The 17,711-nt window shown below is 36.5% G+C and overlaps 1 protein-coding gene across 1 annotated transcript in view; it reads left to right on the forward strand.

Moving 5' to 3' along the window:
* Positions 1-17,711, forward strand: part of Cad87A (cadherin 87A) — a 1,045,423-nt gene that overhangs the window by 328,694 nt on the left and 699,018 nt on the right. The window contains exon 10 of the mRNA XM_090395555.1: positions 16,842-16,920. Within this exon, the coding sequence (XP_090251681.1) occupies positions 16,842-16,920 (79 nt within the window). The remainder of the gene's footprint in view (positions 1-16,841; positions 16,921-17,711) is intronic.

A 17,711-nucleotide genomic window follows, 5' to 3' on the forward strand; every position in this document is an offset into this window, starting at 1 on the left:
AAACTAGATGTTAATAAAGCTGTGGGACTTGATAATATATCACCACGTATTCTGAAGGAATGTGCCAGGGAGTTGACACCTGTCTTGACATTTTTTTTTTAATACGAGTCTTGCACTCAGTTAAGTCCGTAACGAGTGGAAGGAGAGCAAGATTGTGCCACTTCATAAAGGAGGTGATCGAACTCAAGCATCAAACTATAGGCCTATCTGTGTGTCAGGTGTTGTGGTTAAGTTGTTGGAGAAGCTTGTGAGAACTAGGATCGAGAGTTGGGTTGACAACAAAGGTATTATCTTTGATGGACAGCATGGGTTTGCTAAAGGGAGGTCATGTCTTAGTAATCTACATACTTATTACAATAAAGTGACTGCTTCCTTGGACAGAGGAGAAGGATACACAGTAATATACTTAGATTTTGCAAAGGCTTTTGATAGAGTGCCTCATGATAATTGATAGACAAACTAGAGCAGATGGGGTTGGATATAAGATTAGTGCATTGGATTGGAGACTGGCCATCTGATACCTATCAGATAGCCAGTCTCCAATCCAACAAGTTGTGTAGGGGGGGGGGGGGGAGCGATATCCAGCAAAAGGAACGTCACTAGTGGCGTGCCACAGTGGTCTGTTTTGGGGTCATTACTGTTTAACTTGTGTATTAACGATATAGGTGAAAATTTGAATGGAGATATTCAGTTGTTTGCAGATGATGCAAAGTTTTGACGAACCATGAAGAGTAGTGAAGATGTTGTGGCCTTACAAGAAGACTTGAATAAATTGAGTGATTGGGCACGGAAATGGAGATGTGAGTTCAATGTTGCAAAATGTAAGGTTTTAAAATTTGGAAAACAATGATGGGATGCAGAATTTATGCTTGATGAAGATATATTGTTGGAGGTGGAATAAATAAGAGATCTGGGGGTGATAGTGGATAGGGATCTGAAATTTAGGGGACACATAGCCAAAATTGTGAAGACAATACAAAGGCTTCTGGGAATGATGCAGAGGACACTGACGTGTAGAAGTAGGGAGATTCTTGTTCCATTGTATAAGGCTTTGATTAGGCCACACAGGGACTATTGTTCCCAAATTTGGTCACCTGGTTTTCAGAAGGATGATGAGATGTTGGAAAGGGTCCAAAGGTGACTGACTAAGGTAGTTTCTGACCTCTGGAATGTCGAGTATGAGTAAAGATTGAGAAGATGTAATTTACAGAGTCCGGTGGACAGGAGGAAGAGGGGAGATATGATAGAGACCTACAAGTTGGTAAGAGGTTTTTATAAGATCAGTGCTGGAGAAGTTCTACAGAAAATAGTGGGAGATCAGGGGATAACCAGAGATCATCCCTGGAAACTGTATAAAGAGGGTGTGAGTAGGGGAGTGAGGAGTAGGTTTTTTTTGTGCAAATTTGTGAATGATTGGAATGCCTTACCTGAGAGCGTGGTGTCTGCAAGGAGCTTGAATGTGTTCAAAGCACAGTATGATGAGCCGTGTGTGTGTGATAAAAGGACCTCTCAGATGTATCTTTGACTCCATGAGGTCTTGGGATAATAATAATAATAATTCCAAAGGTGAACAGGCTATGCAATATCTTACTTCATCTTCAATTATTTCTTTAGGTGTCATAAAATGTTATGAGATGTCAACTTCCTTAATTGTCAGCTGCCCCCATCTTGCTGTATTCTACTATATCTTATTCTTGCTCACACTCTAGTCTAACAAATTTATTTGTTTTTAGACTGCACCAGTTAGACTATATATTGCATGTGAAGCTATAAGATTCTAAACTGAAGACAAAGCAGATAGCATTATTATTCCCTGCTAAAGTTAATCTTTACTTTAATTCAGTCATGGCTTAATCTTAATCACTTAATCCAAGATTGATACTCAACTTTTCATTACTTAATCTTATGCTGGTTTGAATATTTTAGGGGGATAGTGCATTGACAAAATCAGTCTAGTGTGTTGTTCACAAACCCTTTAAGTCCAGTATTCTTATTATATAGCTCAATTCATATTAGCATATTTACATAATTGAATCACAATTTATATTTACTTAAAGATATCTCTAATTTAGGTTTAGTTCTCCTATACTTCTACTCTTAAAGCCTAAATACAGTTTGGCATATCTTACTGGTCATACTTATACAATTTGAATATAAAGCATGCCTTGAGTGAGCTCAACTCATTATTTATTTATGTTATCTCATAGAGTACTTTTCTTACTCTCATAACATCATCATATGCTATTTTGTCAATTTTCACAATGTACACAATTTGCATCATCACAACTGACTACTAACAGAGATGCACTTTGTGTGAATTGTTTAGAATTATTATATATCTAGGTACTTACAATGTGTTGCATTTTTTACAGTACTCTCATTCAGCACAGTCCATTACACGAATCCTTTGTCCCCTTCTTTATGCTGATTCGCTGAATGTCACATCCCAAAAATGTGAAGTCACTAGCAGTGCTACAGGGATGTATTTTAGGGCTGTTATCATTACTATCGGTTTAATATCACAAGGTGTGCAAGATCTTGAAATTTAGTAGGCAGAATGTTAAGATGCAGAATATATAATTAAAAGGAAAATTTTGAAGGAGATGGAAGAGTTGAGAGATCTGGAAGTGATCATGGACCGAGACTTGAAGTTAAGGGGATCACATTGTTGAAATTGTAGGAAAATATCAATTTATGACAATGACAAGGAGGAGTTTTTTTTTATATTGATTTTATAACCCTCCCTCCCTTATCCTATCTTTTCTGTTCAACTAAACTTTACAACACACAAACCCTGCAGGAGTGGGAAAAGTAGTCTCTTTATAGGGAACACTCCCAGACCAGTAAACAGTTGGTCACGTTCTTCTAGTGTCTCTCCAGAGTTTTTCATCCTGCACAGTAGTCCAAACTGATGATTTAGTCATATCAGAGACTTAGAAGGACAGATAAGAATCTTATTTCTACTTGTCAGTATATGTATGTGTGTTTCACAACGTCCATGTGATCCTTTCATCTGTTTTGTCACTTTTGCAATATACCTTGTGAACTTCAACTCCATGCATCATCCATTTGCTGCAGCTCAGTTCTATCAGTATAATACACAGCTTGGAATCTCTTCATTCCAAACTATGTAACTTTGCACTTTGCCACATTAAAATAACAACCATTATCCCTGTACCAATAGTTAAATCATCCTGCAAGATCTCATTCCCTTTATTTGGTATGACTTTAAAGTACAATTTGATGATTTTATACAAGAGTGTGTACCTTCCATGGTAGCGATTTGACTCTGTGGAGGTCTGATGTTAATAATAATATTAATTAATTGTAATAAATGTCATGCAACTATGTTTGCTGATAAAGAAATAGATCTTATTTTGTTGGCATATGATTTCTAATGTATCATTTCTAGCATTTTTACTGTGTCCAAGAACAAGACTTGCACCACATGCTTCTCCAGTTTTACATGATCATCAAATAACAGGAGATTTAATATTATATAGATGTATTTATTTATAAATTTATCCATGTTGACTCTCACAGATAACATTACCCTCATCTGCCCAATGCTGTATATGGTCCCTAACTAATTTCTCCAAGATCTTAACAACTACTGATGACACAAAAACTGGCCCTATAATTAGACATTTCCAGTCTACTACTACCCTTATGCAATGGCACTATCTTACCTTCCTTCCATATCCTGGGAACCTTTCCCATAGCCAGACTTTCATTGAAAATCCAGGTCAAAGGAGCTGTCAGTTCTTTAGCACATTCTCTCAAAACTCGGGGTGAAATACCATCCCGTTCCACAGCTTTACTGACATCCAGAGTACTCAGTATTTGGAACACACTCTCCTCCTGCACCTCTAACCCCCGAACCCACCCTATCCCTCTAGTATTAAAATTTACTCCTCCAGGATGAAATACTCCAATAAAGTGTTCATTGAACAATTCCACTATGTCCTCTGCATCAGTCACTCTATTTCCATTTTTATCCCACAATGTCATTCTCCCACAATCATTTCTCCTCTTACTGGCCACATAGCTAAAAAATTCCCTTGGATTTTCTTTGGATCTCAGGGCCAATCTCTTCTCATATTCCAGTTTCGCCTTGCTTACCATACTAGTCGCTCTCCTGGCCTGTGTCTTATATTCTTCATGCATCTTCTCTTCACCTTTCTCCTTATATCTCTTCCATAGCCTCTTTTTCACATGCAGTTCCTTTTTATTATTGTTTGTCATCCACTTCACACCAAATTGTGTCCTGTTCTTCATTTGTGGAATACAGCTTACTATTGCTGCTAACAAATATTCCTTCACAATTTCCCAAGCACTAATGATATTCCAGCCTTCCAATTCCTCCCTCCATGAAACTTCCCCAAGTTGACGTCTAACACTATTATGATCACCTGCTTTATAATTCCACACACGTTCCCGTCTCTTTGATACCCCTTCATGTCTATTCATTTTCCAAGTCAAAACCATATGGCCACTCTCTCCAACTGGTGGGAAAGATGTCATCTCAGTTATTATCAGCTCTTCTGATGCTATAACCAAATTCAAAACTCTTGAACCTCTTGTTCCCTCTGTTACATGTTGCCAAAGACATTTGTCCCTCAAGAATTCTTGCAATTTCATTCCCTTATTGCTACATTCATCTTCCTTTCCCTAATTTATACTGATGTAGTTAAAATCTCCCATAACAATCATTCTTCTTGCGCTTGCCAAACTCAACTGTCTAAACATCTCCTGGTTCCCACCCTCTGTGCTTCTTGGTTTCTAGCAACACTCCACTAAATATCCTGTCTTGCCCACCTCTACCTCACACCATATGCTTTCAAAATCATTTGTGTCACTGCCTTCCAAAGCCTCCACTCTTAGAGGACACAAGTCATCACTTATCATAAGCAGTACTCCACCACCACACTTTCTCTTCCTATCCTGCCGAAAATGCTGTACCCTGATACTTCTAATCCTGTTATTATATCCTCTTCTGTCAACCACGTCTCAGTGATTCCAATAGTCTTTGGCCAAGCTGATGCTATCAGCTCCACCAATTCCTCTCCTTTATTCCAGATACCTTTGGCATTAGTATAAAGCATAAAAATGCCACTGTTTCTATACTCATCATTATCCCCTCCAGGCTCCTTATTAATATTACAATAACATGACACATCCAAGGACTCATTGTGAGAGGATACTTTACTCTGCTCTGCTACATACATCTTACTGTCTCCTTTACTACTTAATTCTCCAATTGCAACACAATAATACTATTACCATCAATGCCATTTATTGTCCACCACTATCAACAGTATTAATCAGCAGTATTATTTCTTGAGTTTATTATTTGGAAAGAAAATAATCTTCATGGATTATATAAAAAAAAAAATCAAATTAGTAAGACACAGACAACAAAAACGATAATGATCAAAGACAGAGGGACAGTAAGGTTTTTATGAAAGTACTACAAAAACAAATTAAGCCATATATAGAACTAGCATTAGGAAAAGAAAAACAGGTTTCAGACCAGGATGAAGCCCAATTAATCAATTATTCACCTTAATACAGCTAATAGAAAAGACAGTAGAGTACAACCAGAATTGCTATATAAATTTCATAGACTTTTGTTATCTATATGGATCACATTATGAAGGAATGTGGTATTAAACCTGATATCAAAATTGGAGATGTTAATGTCAGCTCTTTGCTTTATGCGGATGATGTTATACTTCTAAATAAATCTGCTACAAGTCTGCAAGATTCTCTGACTAAATTGAATAGCTGTTGTAATAGATATGGTATGAAGGTCAGCAATAAAAAGACAAAGACAATGAAAATAGGCAGAATCACTGAAAATGTCAACTGTGTTGTGAATGGAGAACCTGTGGAACAAGTAAAACATTTCAGCTACTTAGGCATGATTTTTACTGAAGATGGTAAATTAAATATAGAAATAGACAACAGAATCAGCAAAGCTGGTATGGTGGGAAGTCAATTGAATAAATTCATATGGAATAAGAAAGAAATTAGTCGGAACACTAAATTAGCTGTATACAAGACAGTGTTCAAACCAGTTTTAACTTATGGATCTGAGAGCTGGGTCAGAAGTAAAACACTTGACCAAAGACTAGAGACCGCAAATATGAGAGTCCTGAGAAAGATTAGAGGCGTGAACAGATGGCATCAATGGCAATATCATATTAAAAATGAGGATATTAGGAAAGAACTTGACATTGTCAGCATCCAGGAATGCGTTAGCAGAGCTAATCTCAGGTGGTATGGTCACTTAAATAGAATGGGAGAGGAAAGATTAGCAAAACAAGTGTTCTCTGCCAGGTTGGCAGGAAAACGACCCAGAGGAAGACCAAGATATAGGTGGATTGATACGGTACAAAGTGCCTTAGACGATAGAAATATAAGATCTGATAATGTTGGAGTCTTGACAAGTAACAGACTGATTTGGAGGAAAATTGTAGATAGGAAGTTAGTAATGATGTAGTTTTTTCATGTAGTTCTGTCATATCCTGTACACCCCTTGAGGGTACATGGCAGGAATCTGATGATGATGATGATGAGATCCAAAGGGTGGTCCAGAATTAGATGGATAGACAAAATAAAAGAGGATCTGTAAACCAAATCACAACAAGCGACACTAAACTGGACAGAATTGTTTGGACTCTCCAGGGACAGACAGAAGTGGAAAGAGTTCATTCAGCCTCATCATCATCCACATAGATGATGGAAGAGAGAAGAACATTATTTCTTGACAAGTATAATTGACTCGTGGATCCATTTCGTATCTTTCACCAGAAGAATAAACACCAAAGTGGTCTGGGATAAAATTTCGAAAATGAAAGGCAGATATTCTGCTTTCTCCTCTTTGCCAAAACAATGGCATCATTCAGAATTTCAGGCTTTAAAAACCAGTCAGATAAACATTGAATTGAATTCACTTCAAACAATTCTGGACAATCACAACATGCTGTCAAGAAAGAACTAAAATCTGCTTTGCTTCAATGCTTACTGAACCATAATACCATGACATCCACTATTGTGAGATGGTTAAACATCTATTGCCAGTTTTCATTGATGAGCTACTTTGTCTCTTTTAGAGGAACAGAATTTTCTACCATACAAATAAAATCTCCCAATTGTCAGTCTTGTGAATACCTCTTATCAGCTTAAATCTTGTATTATGCTTTCTACTAAACTGTACAGTATGCATGCCCTTAGTTGATTCTCATAACCGACATTTTATATTTCTGATATCATTTTTCTCTGCTCTGTAACTTTTCCCAAAGTTAATTCAACCACGTCAAACCCCAGAGATCAGATCTAAGCACAATAATCAGGTTCTGGTCTAATTGAATCAGAACGTTATACAATGGAATTACTATCCTTTTATTACTACTGATTCTCAGTTTTGCAGCAATCCTCTGGGTTACCTTCACCCTATGATGTGTCCCCCAAACTTCAAATTTTATTCACTGCCATCCTGTGATCTCCAGCAACAGCATGCAATCTCCCACTGGTGGATCCCAAATCTCAAAACCTTACTTAGTTGTAGTAAACTAGTATTCTAATTAATTTGCTTATTTCCAGCTTATTGAGAAGAACCACAACACTACTACTGCTAACCCATTCAGACTTCACATTATCTGCAAATACATGAATACATTTCTCTGCATTCAATGACAGTATCATTGACAAAAAAAAAAAAAAAGCTGAACAATAAAGGTTACATCCAGTAGCTAAGTCCATCACATGGAACCTCACTTTTGGCCTTCCTTCCTTCTCCTTGCATACACAGCTTTTTGAATGTTCATCTGAAAGCCAATTTCCACTCCAGTTCACTGACATAACCAAATTTCCACTAACCTATGTTGCAGATTAGATATCAGCTTATCACATGGCATCTTCATTAAATAGTGATGCCAACTACTTGGTTCAGGATGCAAGAGCCTAGAGATAACTTAATATAGTTGTTTCATTTCTGGTTCTCTATAGGAATAGACTATATTGATGTACAAGAAAAAACTCAGCTTTTTATATTAATTCCATACACAAAAGGATGAAGAAACCTATAAGCACATCAGTGCTTATAGGTTTCTTCATCAGTGCAGAAAACAATTGAAAATGAGATAAAAGTTTATTATATGAAAAAAACGAGAGAGATGACCTCTGGTTTTTTCCCTCTCATCTTCTAATCTTTTTATAATCTTATCTGAATTAATCTGATAAAATTCAGTCATTAACTTAAATGTCTCTATCAATCATCTCTTATCCACTGAACTCTGCAATCCACAATTTTTTCAACCTTTCTCAATAGCTAGCTGTCCAGAGTCCTGATATTATCTTAGTCACTTGCCTCTGAACTCTATCCAATGTCTCCACATCACACTGAAAACTAGATGACCAGATTTGAGCACAATAGTCCAAATGTGGTCTTACTAGTGCTTTATACAGTGGCACAACCACTTCCTTATCCTTACATGTTAGAGTACTTCTTATCATAGCAGCACTATGATGTGCGGCCTTTTCAACACTAGCATTATGCTCTCTAAATTTCAGTCTACTGTCAACCATCACTCCCAGATCTCTAATCTCATCCACTTCCTGCAGTATGGGCCATTCATATAGTACACAGCCTCATATTTCTGCACTCTAAAATGCAACACCTTGCACTTATATTAAAACTACATCCCCACTCTATTGTCCAAGTAAATTTTAATAAGGGAATACCGTGAGCAGACATATAAATACAAAATTAATAATGGAAAAACTCACGTAAAAAGATTATTTAATAGTATAATTTTCGTCCACATGTCACAAGCATCTTCAGTACATTTTAAGCTAAAATTAAACAATAACTGACAATTCCAAAAAGCGCCACCTAAATAGCTAATGTAAGATAACTAAAAAGGTCAATAAATTTCCTAACAAAAAAAAAAAAATAAAAAAATAAAAAAAAAAATTATATATACAATAAAAAGTTAGGAAAGATTAGCTGATTTATAAAGTACTATCTCCCATAAAGGGGATAATCATATGAAACTTTACTTCACTCTCCTAACTTAAACAGACCCCGATGGTTTACGTCTATCTCCTTTATGGGAGATGGTACTTTATAAATCAGCTAATCTTTCCTAACTTTTTATTGTATATATAATTTTTTTTTTTTTTTAGTTAGGAAAGTTAATGACCTTTTTAGTTATCTTACATTAGCTACTTAGGTAGCGCTTTTTGGAATTGTCAGGTTATTGTTTAATTTTAGCTTAAAATGTACTGAAGATGCCTATGACACACAGGCAAAAATTATACTATTGAATTGATCTTTTTACGTGAGTTTTTCCATTATTAATTTTGTATTTATTTGTCCAAGTTAAAAGTCTATTCAAATCTTCCTGAAGGGAATTAACATAGGCAGTGCCACTTCTAATTCTTCCCAACTTTGCATCATAAGCAAACAACTGAAGATCCCCAGTCAGTCCATATGCTATATCATTTACAAACAAATTAAACAGCAGGGGCCCCAAAACAGAACCATGCTGTATACAACTGGTTAGTTACCCTCCTTTTTTGAGATATTGCTCCATCATACACAACCTGCTAATATCGTTCAGACAGCCAATCTCTGATCCATCTAATCAATATGCTATGTATTCCCATCCTCTGCAGCTTGTATACACCAACTTATCATGTGGTAATCTATCAAATGCTTCTGCAAAGTCTAAGAATATCACTGTATATGATTCTCCCTTTTCTAACACACTTGTCACCTTATCATAAAATGCAAGTAAATTACTGAAACAGGACCTACCCTTTACAAATCCATGCTGACCATCATAAAGGATGTTATGTCCATCAACCCAATCCTGTATTCTATTCCTTACCAATCTCTCCAACACCTTGACCACAACTGCAGTTATACAGACTTGATTATAATTGGAAACTTCTATCCTAGAACCGTGCTTGTGGTGTGGTACTATTTTATCTTCTTTACACTCCTTACGAGCACTACAAGGTGCAAGACTTTCATTAAATAACCAGGTCAAGTGCATAACCAATTGTTGTATACATTCCTTAAGAATATGTGGTGATATGTCATCCATTCTAACAGCTTTATTAACATCTAACCCAGCAAATACCTGATATAACTCTGACTCTTTTACTTCCAATTCTTCTAATACTTTCCTCCCTTCTACATATTGCATGGCATCCTTTACACCAGTACGATATACGATAATTCCACTATATCATTTGCAGCTGTTAGTCAGCTGCAATGACTATTCACCAGTCATTGCAGCAATGGCAACCTGTCATAATTATTCTTTCTCGTGCTTGCCATATAATGGAAAAATTCCCTTGAGTTAACCTTGGCTAACCTGCCAATCTCCGTTCATACTGTAACTTTTCTTTCTTTACCATGCTTGTGACCTTTCTAGCCTGCACTTTATACTCTTCATAGATCCAATGACCAACAACTGTTTTGTACCTCCTCAATAGCATTTTCTTGTCCAGTACAGCATGCTTGATTTCGCTATTTATCCATTTCACTCCTACTCTATTTACTTACTTAACCTTTAGTATGCACTTATACTTTCCTTCCTTTGCTTTTGTCTGATACTGCTTTATGAGTTTCTATGCATTGTCAACATTTTTTCTGCTCAGCTCATCTACCCAACGTACTGATGCCAACGTAAAGAGCTTCCTACAGTCGCCTTCTTTATACTTTTACATGTATCCATTTTTGGCCTTTTCTTATTTCATCACTTCCCAAACAGGTACCTCATGATCACTCTCACCAACTGGCAGCAGTGTCAGCACCTTGTTAACCACTGCATCTTGTAAAGTTATCACAAAATCCAAAACATTAAAGCCTCTAGTTGCTTCAATCACATGCTGCTTAAGATACTTATCTCTCAGAAATTCCACAAACTTCCTCTCCTTGTTCCCATACGCTATCTCCTCTTTCCAATCTATATCCCTGTAATTAAATCAGGATCACTTTCTTTTTACATGCCCAAGTAATTTGCCTAAACATTTCACAATCAGTTTTCTCTGCATTCCCTGGCTTATAACAGCATCCTATCAGATATACTAACCTGTTAATTTCAATTTCACACCACATAGATGCAAAATCTGTGCATGCACTATTTCCTCCCTTTGCAGACACAATTCCTCTACAATCATTAACAACACTCCTTCTCCTCCAATTTTCACATTCCTATCCTTCCGGAAAATTACATATCCTTCTATTTTTATTCCCGACATCACATCCTCCTCTGACAAACAAGTTTCACTTATTCCAGTTATCTTTGAGCATACTGACTCAATCATTGCAACAAACTCGGTCCTCTTGTTTTGAATACTCCTTACATTTGAGTACAAACATAATAATCCCTGTGAGGCCACTAGCACCAACATTTTTTTTTAGTGGAATGCACACACAAGGTGGGAAGACCAATACCAGCTTTGAGCACATTTAAGTCTAATCATTTGCTTCTGCACTGCCATTCCCAACTTTATGTTTCAAGTTCCACTTAGGCTCGGATGCTTGTGAATGCCTCTGTGGTAGTGAATTTCTTTGCCTGATGTGAGACCACAGTACTGCTTATTGGAGGCCTGAATTGGCTTGATATTATGTTTTGCTTTAGATCACAGTTTTATGTTATGTTTTTCTCATCTACAGCACCTACATGTACAATAGGAGAGCAACCTTTCATGAGTGGAATTCATGCACATGTGTGTGTGTCTATATATATATATATATATATATATATATATATATACACCCACCCACCAAGCTGCATAGAAGGCAATGGAGAACCACCATGCATACTTTTTCTCCAAGTAATGATGAACAAATCAATATGGAAGAATGAATTGTGCACAAGAACAGATGGGACCCCTGGGTCTGATCTTGTGCAGTATGCTACCAGGGAGGGGGTTTGTAGATCTATGTTGGAGTCCCAGGAGGATAAGACCTCAAATGATGCTGCAGGATCAAAGCCTCCAGGAGTTCTGGAGCTAATGTAAGGACACAACATAAGAAAATGAACCTCAAAGAAAATACAAATATGGGCACCTGGAACGTTAATTCAATGTATCAAGCAGGGAAGATGGCCAATGTGATCAGAGAAATGAAAAGAATGAAGATATCTGTTCTTGGACTCTCAGAGGTTAGATGGAAAGGGAAAGGAGATATAAGAACAGATGATGGATTTAGATTCATTTACTCAGGAGGAGAAGAACATCAAAGGGGTGTTGGAATAATGCTGGATAAAAGGGTAGCCAATATGGTGGAGGGATATTGGCAGAGATCTGAAAGAGTGATTGCTTTGAAAATAAAGGCCAAACCTAGAAATATCCTCATAATTCAAGTATACTTACCAACAACAGATCATACAGATGAAGAAGTTGAAGAGATCTATCAACAAATAGAGGAATGTTTACATTTGAAAAATAACAGAGATATACTGATGGTAATGGGAGATACGAATGCAAAGATAGGGAAAGGAAGAGAGGATGGTCTGGTGGGCCCTTGGGGCTTGGGAGAAAGAAATGAATGGGAGATAGACTGGTGGAGTTTTGCAGAAAACACAAATTGATAGTGACTAACACCTGGTTTCAACAACATGAGAGAAGACTGTATACTTGGAGAGCATCTGGACAGAGAGGTGAAGAAATCAGATTGATTATATATTAATTAACTCAAGATATAGAAATGTAATAAAAAATGCAAAAACTTATCCTGGAGCAGACTGCAATAGTGACCATAACATATCAGATGAATAAATAAAGAAAATGCAACTAGAAAAATAAGAATTGATGGACTAAAAAGAAAAGATATTAGAGAGAAATATCAAGCTGAACTAGAAAATAAGACCAGCAGTATTGATACTGATAGACCTCTAGAAGTAATCTGGACTGATCTAAGAGAGAAAATCAAGGAATGTGCTAAAGGTCTTCTGGGTGAGGCAGAGAGGAGAGGAAGGAAGCTCTGGATTACTGAAGAGGTGATAGAAAAAATGGACGAAAAAAGAAAATGGAAGAATAATAACAGTGATAAAGCCCAAGTCAGGTATAAAGAGATCAATAAACAAGTAAAAATTCTAGTTAAAAAGGCAAAAGAAGACTGGCTCAATCAGGTCTGCAAGGAAATAGAGGAAAATGATACAGCAAAGGATATGAGAAAGGTGTATGAAGGCTTGTACTTGATTTCAGGGAAGAAGAGAAGGATGAAAAGCAGTGCTTTGAAGGATGAAAGAGGAAAGATTTTGTTAGAAAAAAATGAACAAATGATAAGATAGAAGGAGTATGTTACAGAACTTTATGGAGATGAAGATAATCTAGAATGTGATCAGATAGAAAATGATGATGCCCCAGAAATTAAGGAATGGGAAACCGAAGCAGCCATTAAAAGAATAAAGGATAGGAAAGTTCCAGGAGTGGATGATATTCAAGGAGAGTTACTGAGGACATTGGGAAAGGAAGGAATAAAACTTCTATCCATCATCTTTAATAGAAGTCTGGAGGAGGATATAATACCTAAAGACTTCGTAAGATCTATTTTTATTCCTATTCCTAAGACTACAGGAACAATGGATTGCAACAAGCACAGAACTATCAGCTTTATTAGCCACATTGCAAAAGTTCTAATCAACATAATATATAGAAGAATGGAACAGATGATAGAGAGGGAATTAAATGAAGCACAGTTTGGTTTCAGGAGAAACAGGGGAACCAGGGAAGCTATCACAACACTGTGGATATTGGGGGAAAGAATGATCGAGTGCAATAAAGATTTATATCTATGCTTTGTGGACTATGAAAAAGCTTTCGATAATGTTAATCACTCTGTTTTATTTGATATTTTGCATAAAATAGCAATAGATAAAAATATTATGAGAATTTTGTTCAGAATATACAGAACTCGAGAAGCCAAGGTCAGATTTGAAGGAGAGGATACTGAATGGATTCCTTATAAGAAAGGGTGTGGGATGTCCCCACTCCTTTGTAATGTCTATAGTGAATGGATGATGAGGGAGGCCTTGGAAGATCTGAAGGATGGAATAAAGATAAACGGACACCTGATAAATAAGATATGCAGATGACATTGTACTTATGAGCAAAACAGAGGAAGGCTTGCAAAGAATTTTGAACAGACTGAACAGGGTTGGAAATGAGAGATATAGAATGAAAATAAACATTCAGAAGACAAAAATGATGAAGATTTCAATGAAAGAAAATGATGGGATGGAAATCATTTTGAACAGACAAAGAATAGAAAGTGTAAAAAGTTTTGAATACCTTGGGAGTTAGATAACAGAAGACAATAGATCTAATTATGAAATTAAGAACAGAATTAAAAAAGCAAAAGCAACATTTTTCCAAATATACCTCATATTAGGAAACAGAAATCTGAACAAACAGTTGAGAATCCTCAAGACAATGATCTGGAGTGTGGGGACGTATGGATGTGAGTCCTGGACGATCAATAAGGAGATGAGTGATCGATTGAATGCATTTGAAATGTGGTGCTTGAGAAAAATGGATCGTATCAGCTGGACTGAAAGAGTGAGCAATGAAGAGGTTCTTAAAAGATTCAAAATGAAAAGAGACTATATGGCTAGTATCCAAAGAAGAAAAATAGCATTTGCAGGACATTTGATGAGGGGTTCTTCTGGAGAGCTTCCCAGAATAGTATTGCAGGGGATGGTGGAGGAAAAGAGAGGAAGACCCCGACTGCAATGGAAAGACAACATCACAGATTGGACGGGCAAGAATTTTACAGAAGCGAGAGATAGAGAGGCATGGAAGCGGACTGTTCATCAGCTGCAATCCTTTTAAAGAGGAAGCCACAGGATTAGATTGTGTGTGTGTGTGTGTGTGTGTGTGTGTGTGTGTGTGTGTGTGTGTGTGTGTGTGTATTAAAGATACCAAGAAATTTTATACTTGGTTTTAATATTTTTCCCAGGTAAGCAAAACAAAGTTTTGCGCATGAAATATATTCACATCTGAGCTACTTGTATATAGAGGCTAATGACTTCATATCACTTGCCTTAGTATATATCCCATAATGCAAAGCACTCCTCCTTTCAGGCATGTATAATGGGAAGGATCACTTCCCACACCAGTTTCGAACTTTATTGAGGTCTCTTCAGTGAGAGCCAGACTCAGGAGAGAGATACCAAGGTTGAAATAATGCAGAAATCTCATATACAAGTCGACAATATATATTTCACACTACAAAGCTTTATTTTGCTTACTTGGGAAAAGGATTAAAACCAAGTATAAAATTTCTTGGTATCTTTAGCATATATTACACCCAAGGTAAAAAAACTTTCTACATATATAAAAGCCTTTTTTAGATAGTGATACTTTATGATCATTATGATTACACATATAGTTTACCAAACTTATTTACACACCCCATGTGTTTTACTTTGGGTAGCCAGTAAATTAACATTATTTTTAATTAACAGTAAAATACCGGCAGCTGTAATGTATCTGAGGAAAATAGTTGATATTCTACAATTTTACTTTACTTCTGTCTTTATTCTTTTAATTGCAATGTTTTTCAGTAAACCAAACATTTGTTTTTATGCTTCATCTCATTCATCTGCTAAAACTTACATCTCACATTAGGAGTGTCTATTTTATAACAAATTCCATATACTTAATTTGTAGACATTTTCATTTATAATTATAAAACATAAAACATTTTTCCGTTAAAGATACCAAGCTATTTTAAATATAAATAAACCTGGTTTTAATCCAGGTTTATTAACCCAAGTAAGCAAACAGACAAGTAAGTCAAGTTTGCACCTGCAAATAGGGGTGACCTCATACGTAGTGCAACTCGTGGTAAAGGTGGAATAAGCTCTGATCACTATTCTTAATATTTACCCTTAATACAAAGCACATCTCCTGGAGGAGATGTATGATGCTATGTATTAAAGGCAAGGGGCCAGACTGGTTTCGACCTTTATTGAGGTCTCGTCAGTGGGAGCTAGGCTTAGAAATATTAAGATTTAAGTAATACATAACTTATAAGTATAATCTCTCCCATTGATGAAACCTCAATAAAGGTCGAAACCGGTCTGGGTAGTGGCCCCTTGCCTTTAATACATAGCATCATACATCTCCTCCAGGAGATGTGCTTTGTATTAAGGGTAAATATTAAGAATAGTGATCAGAGCTTATTCAACCTTTACCACGAGTTGCCTAGACTTGCACTACGTATGGGATCACCCCTATTTGCAGGCGCAAACTTGACTTGTCTGTTTGCTTACTTGAGAATTGGATTAAAATCAGGTTTATTTATATTTAAAATAGCTTGGTATTTTTGACGTATATTATACTCAAGGTAAAAAACTTTCTACATCTATCTCTCATCCTGAAGGTCAAAGTACCTTATGGTAACTTGTTTTGGTAAAATACTTATAAGCTCTGTATTACTTAAATGTTAGTATTTCTAAGCCTGGCTCCCACTGACGAGACCTCAATAAAGGTCGAAACCGGTCTGGGTAGTGGCCCCTTGCCTTTAATACATAGCATCATACATCTCCTCCAGGAGATGTGCTTTGTATTAAGGGTAAATATTAAGAATAGTGATCAGAGCTTATTCCACCTTTACCACGAGTTGCCTAGACTTCCACTACGTACGGGGTCACCCCTACTTGCAGGCGCAAACTTGACTTATTTGTCTGTTTGCTTACTTGGAAATTGGATTAAAACCAGGTTTATTTATATTTAAAATACTTGGTATCTTTAATGTATATTATACCCAAGGTAAAAAACTTTCTATAAAACATTTTTGTTACTTCTAGGGAACTCTAGTAATGGTAGTAAAAGCTAAAGATGGTGATGTAGGAATTCCAAGAGAAATAACCTATGAGTTAATCACAAGTAAGTTTCTTATAAGCTTATTTATTATTATTGTTTTGGCATTTACATGAAGAGCATGGACTCATTGTGTGACAACCTCTGGCTCCATGCCTATGATGTCTCTGTTTACTGTCTGACAGTTCCTCCCACCATTTCAACTAGCAATTCATTCACTTATCATGAAAAGAAAATCTTAAATATTGCTTCTCTCTTTTGTGTGTTTACCAAACACTGCAGCCATCATGTTAATTAAAACTAATAATCGGCATTGCCCAAATCTTGATAATTAATCCTGTTGATGGACAGATACCAGAGAGTAGTGGAGAAACAAAATCTAGAAGGGAAGTGACTAGTAATGTGCTTGAGCTGCCACCATTCATTATAATTATGTACTCAGTGATATAGGAAACTCTTGGAATCAAAGTATTCAGCTGGTTGATTAGGCAAAATAGGGTAGTGTAATAAGAAAACAGTGTGTAATAATAAGGATAGTGTAATAAGGCATGTGAAAAGATATCTAGGATGCTTAACAAACACCAACCACTGTATTTAAACCTTATGTGAAATGGACAATGCTCATCCATTCACCTAAGGACAGATTCTCTCCTTTATCACATCCAGGAGTTTATGAAGTGCCCTGTTCATGTCATCGAGCCTACTATGGACAGACAGGAAGAACTGTGGCCATCCCCCCTCAGTGAACACAAAAAATATATCCAGCACTTTCGCTATGGCAAGTCGGGTCTGGCAGACCATACTTTGGATACCCATGCACACAGGATCAATTGGAAAAAAAACAAAAGTACTGCACA

This window comes from Typopeltis vanoorti, chromosome 7, assembly GCF_054136105.1.
Source record: "Typopeltis vanoorti isolate ZY-2024b chromosome 7, IOZ_Tvanoo_1.0, whole genome shotgun sequence".
Lineage (NCBI taxonomy): Eukaryota > Metazoa > Arthropoda > Arachnida > Uropygi > Thelyphonidae > Typopeltis > Typopeltis vanoorti.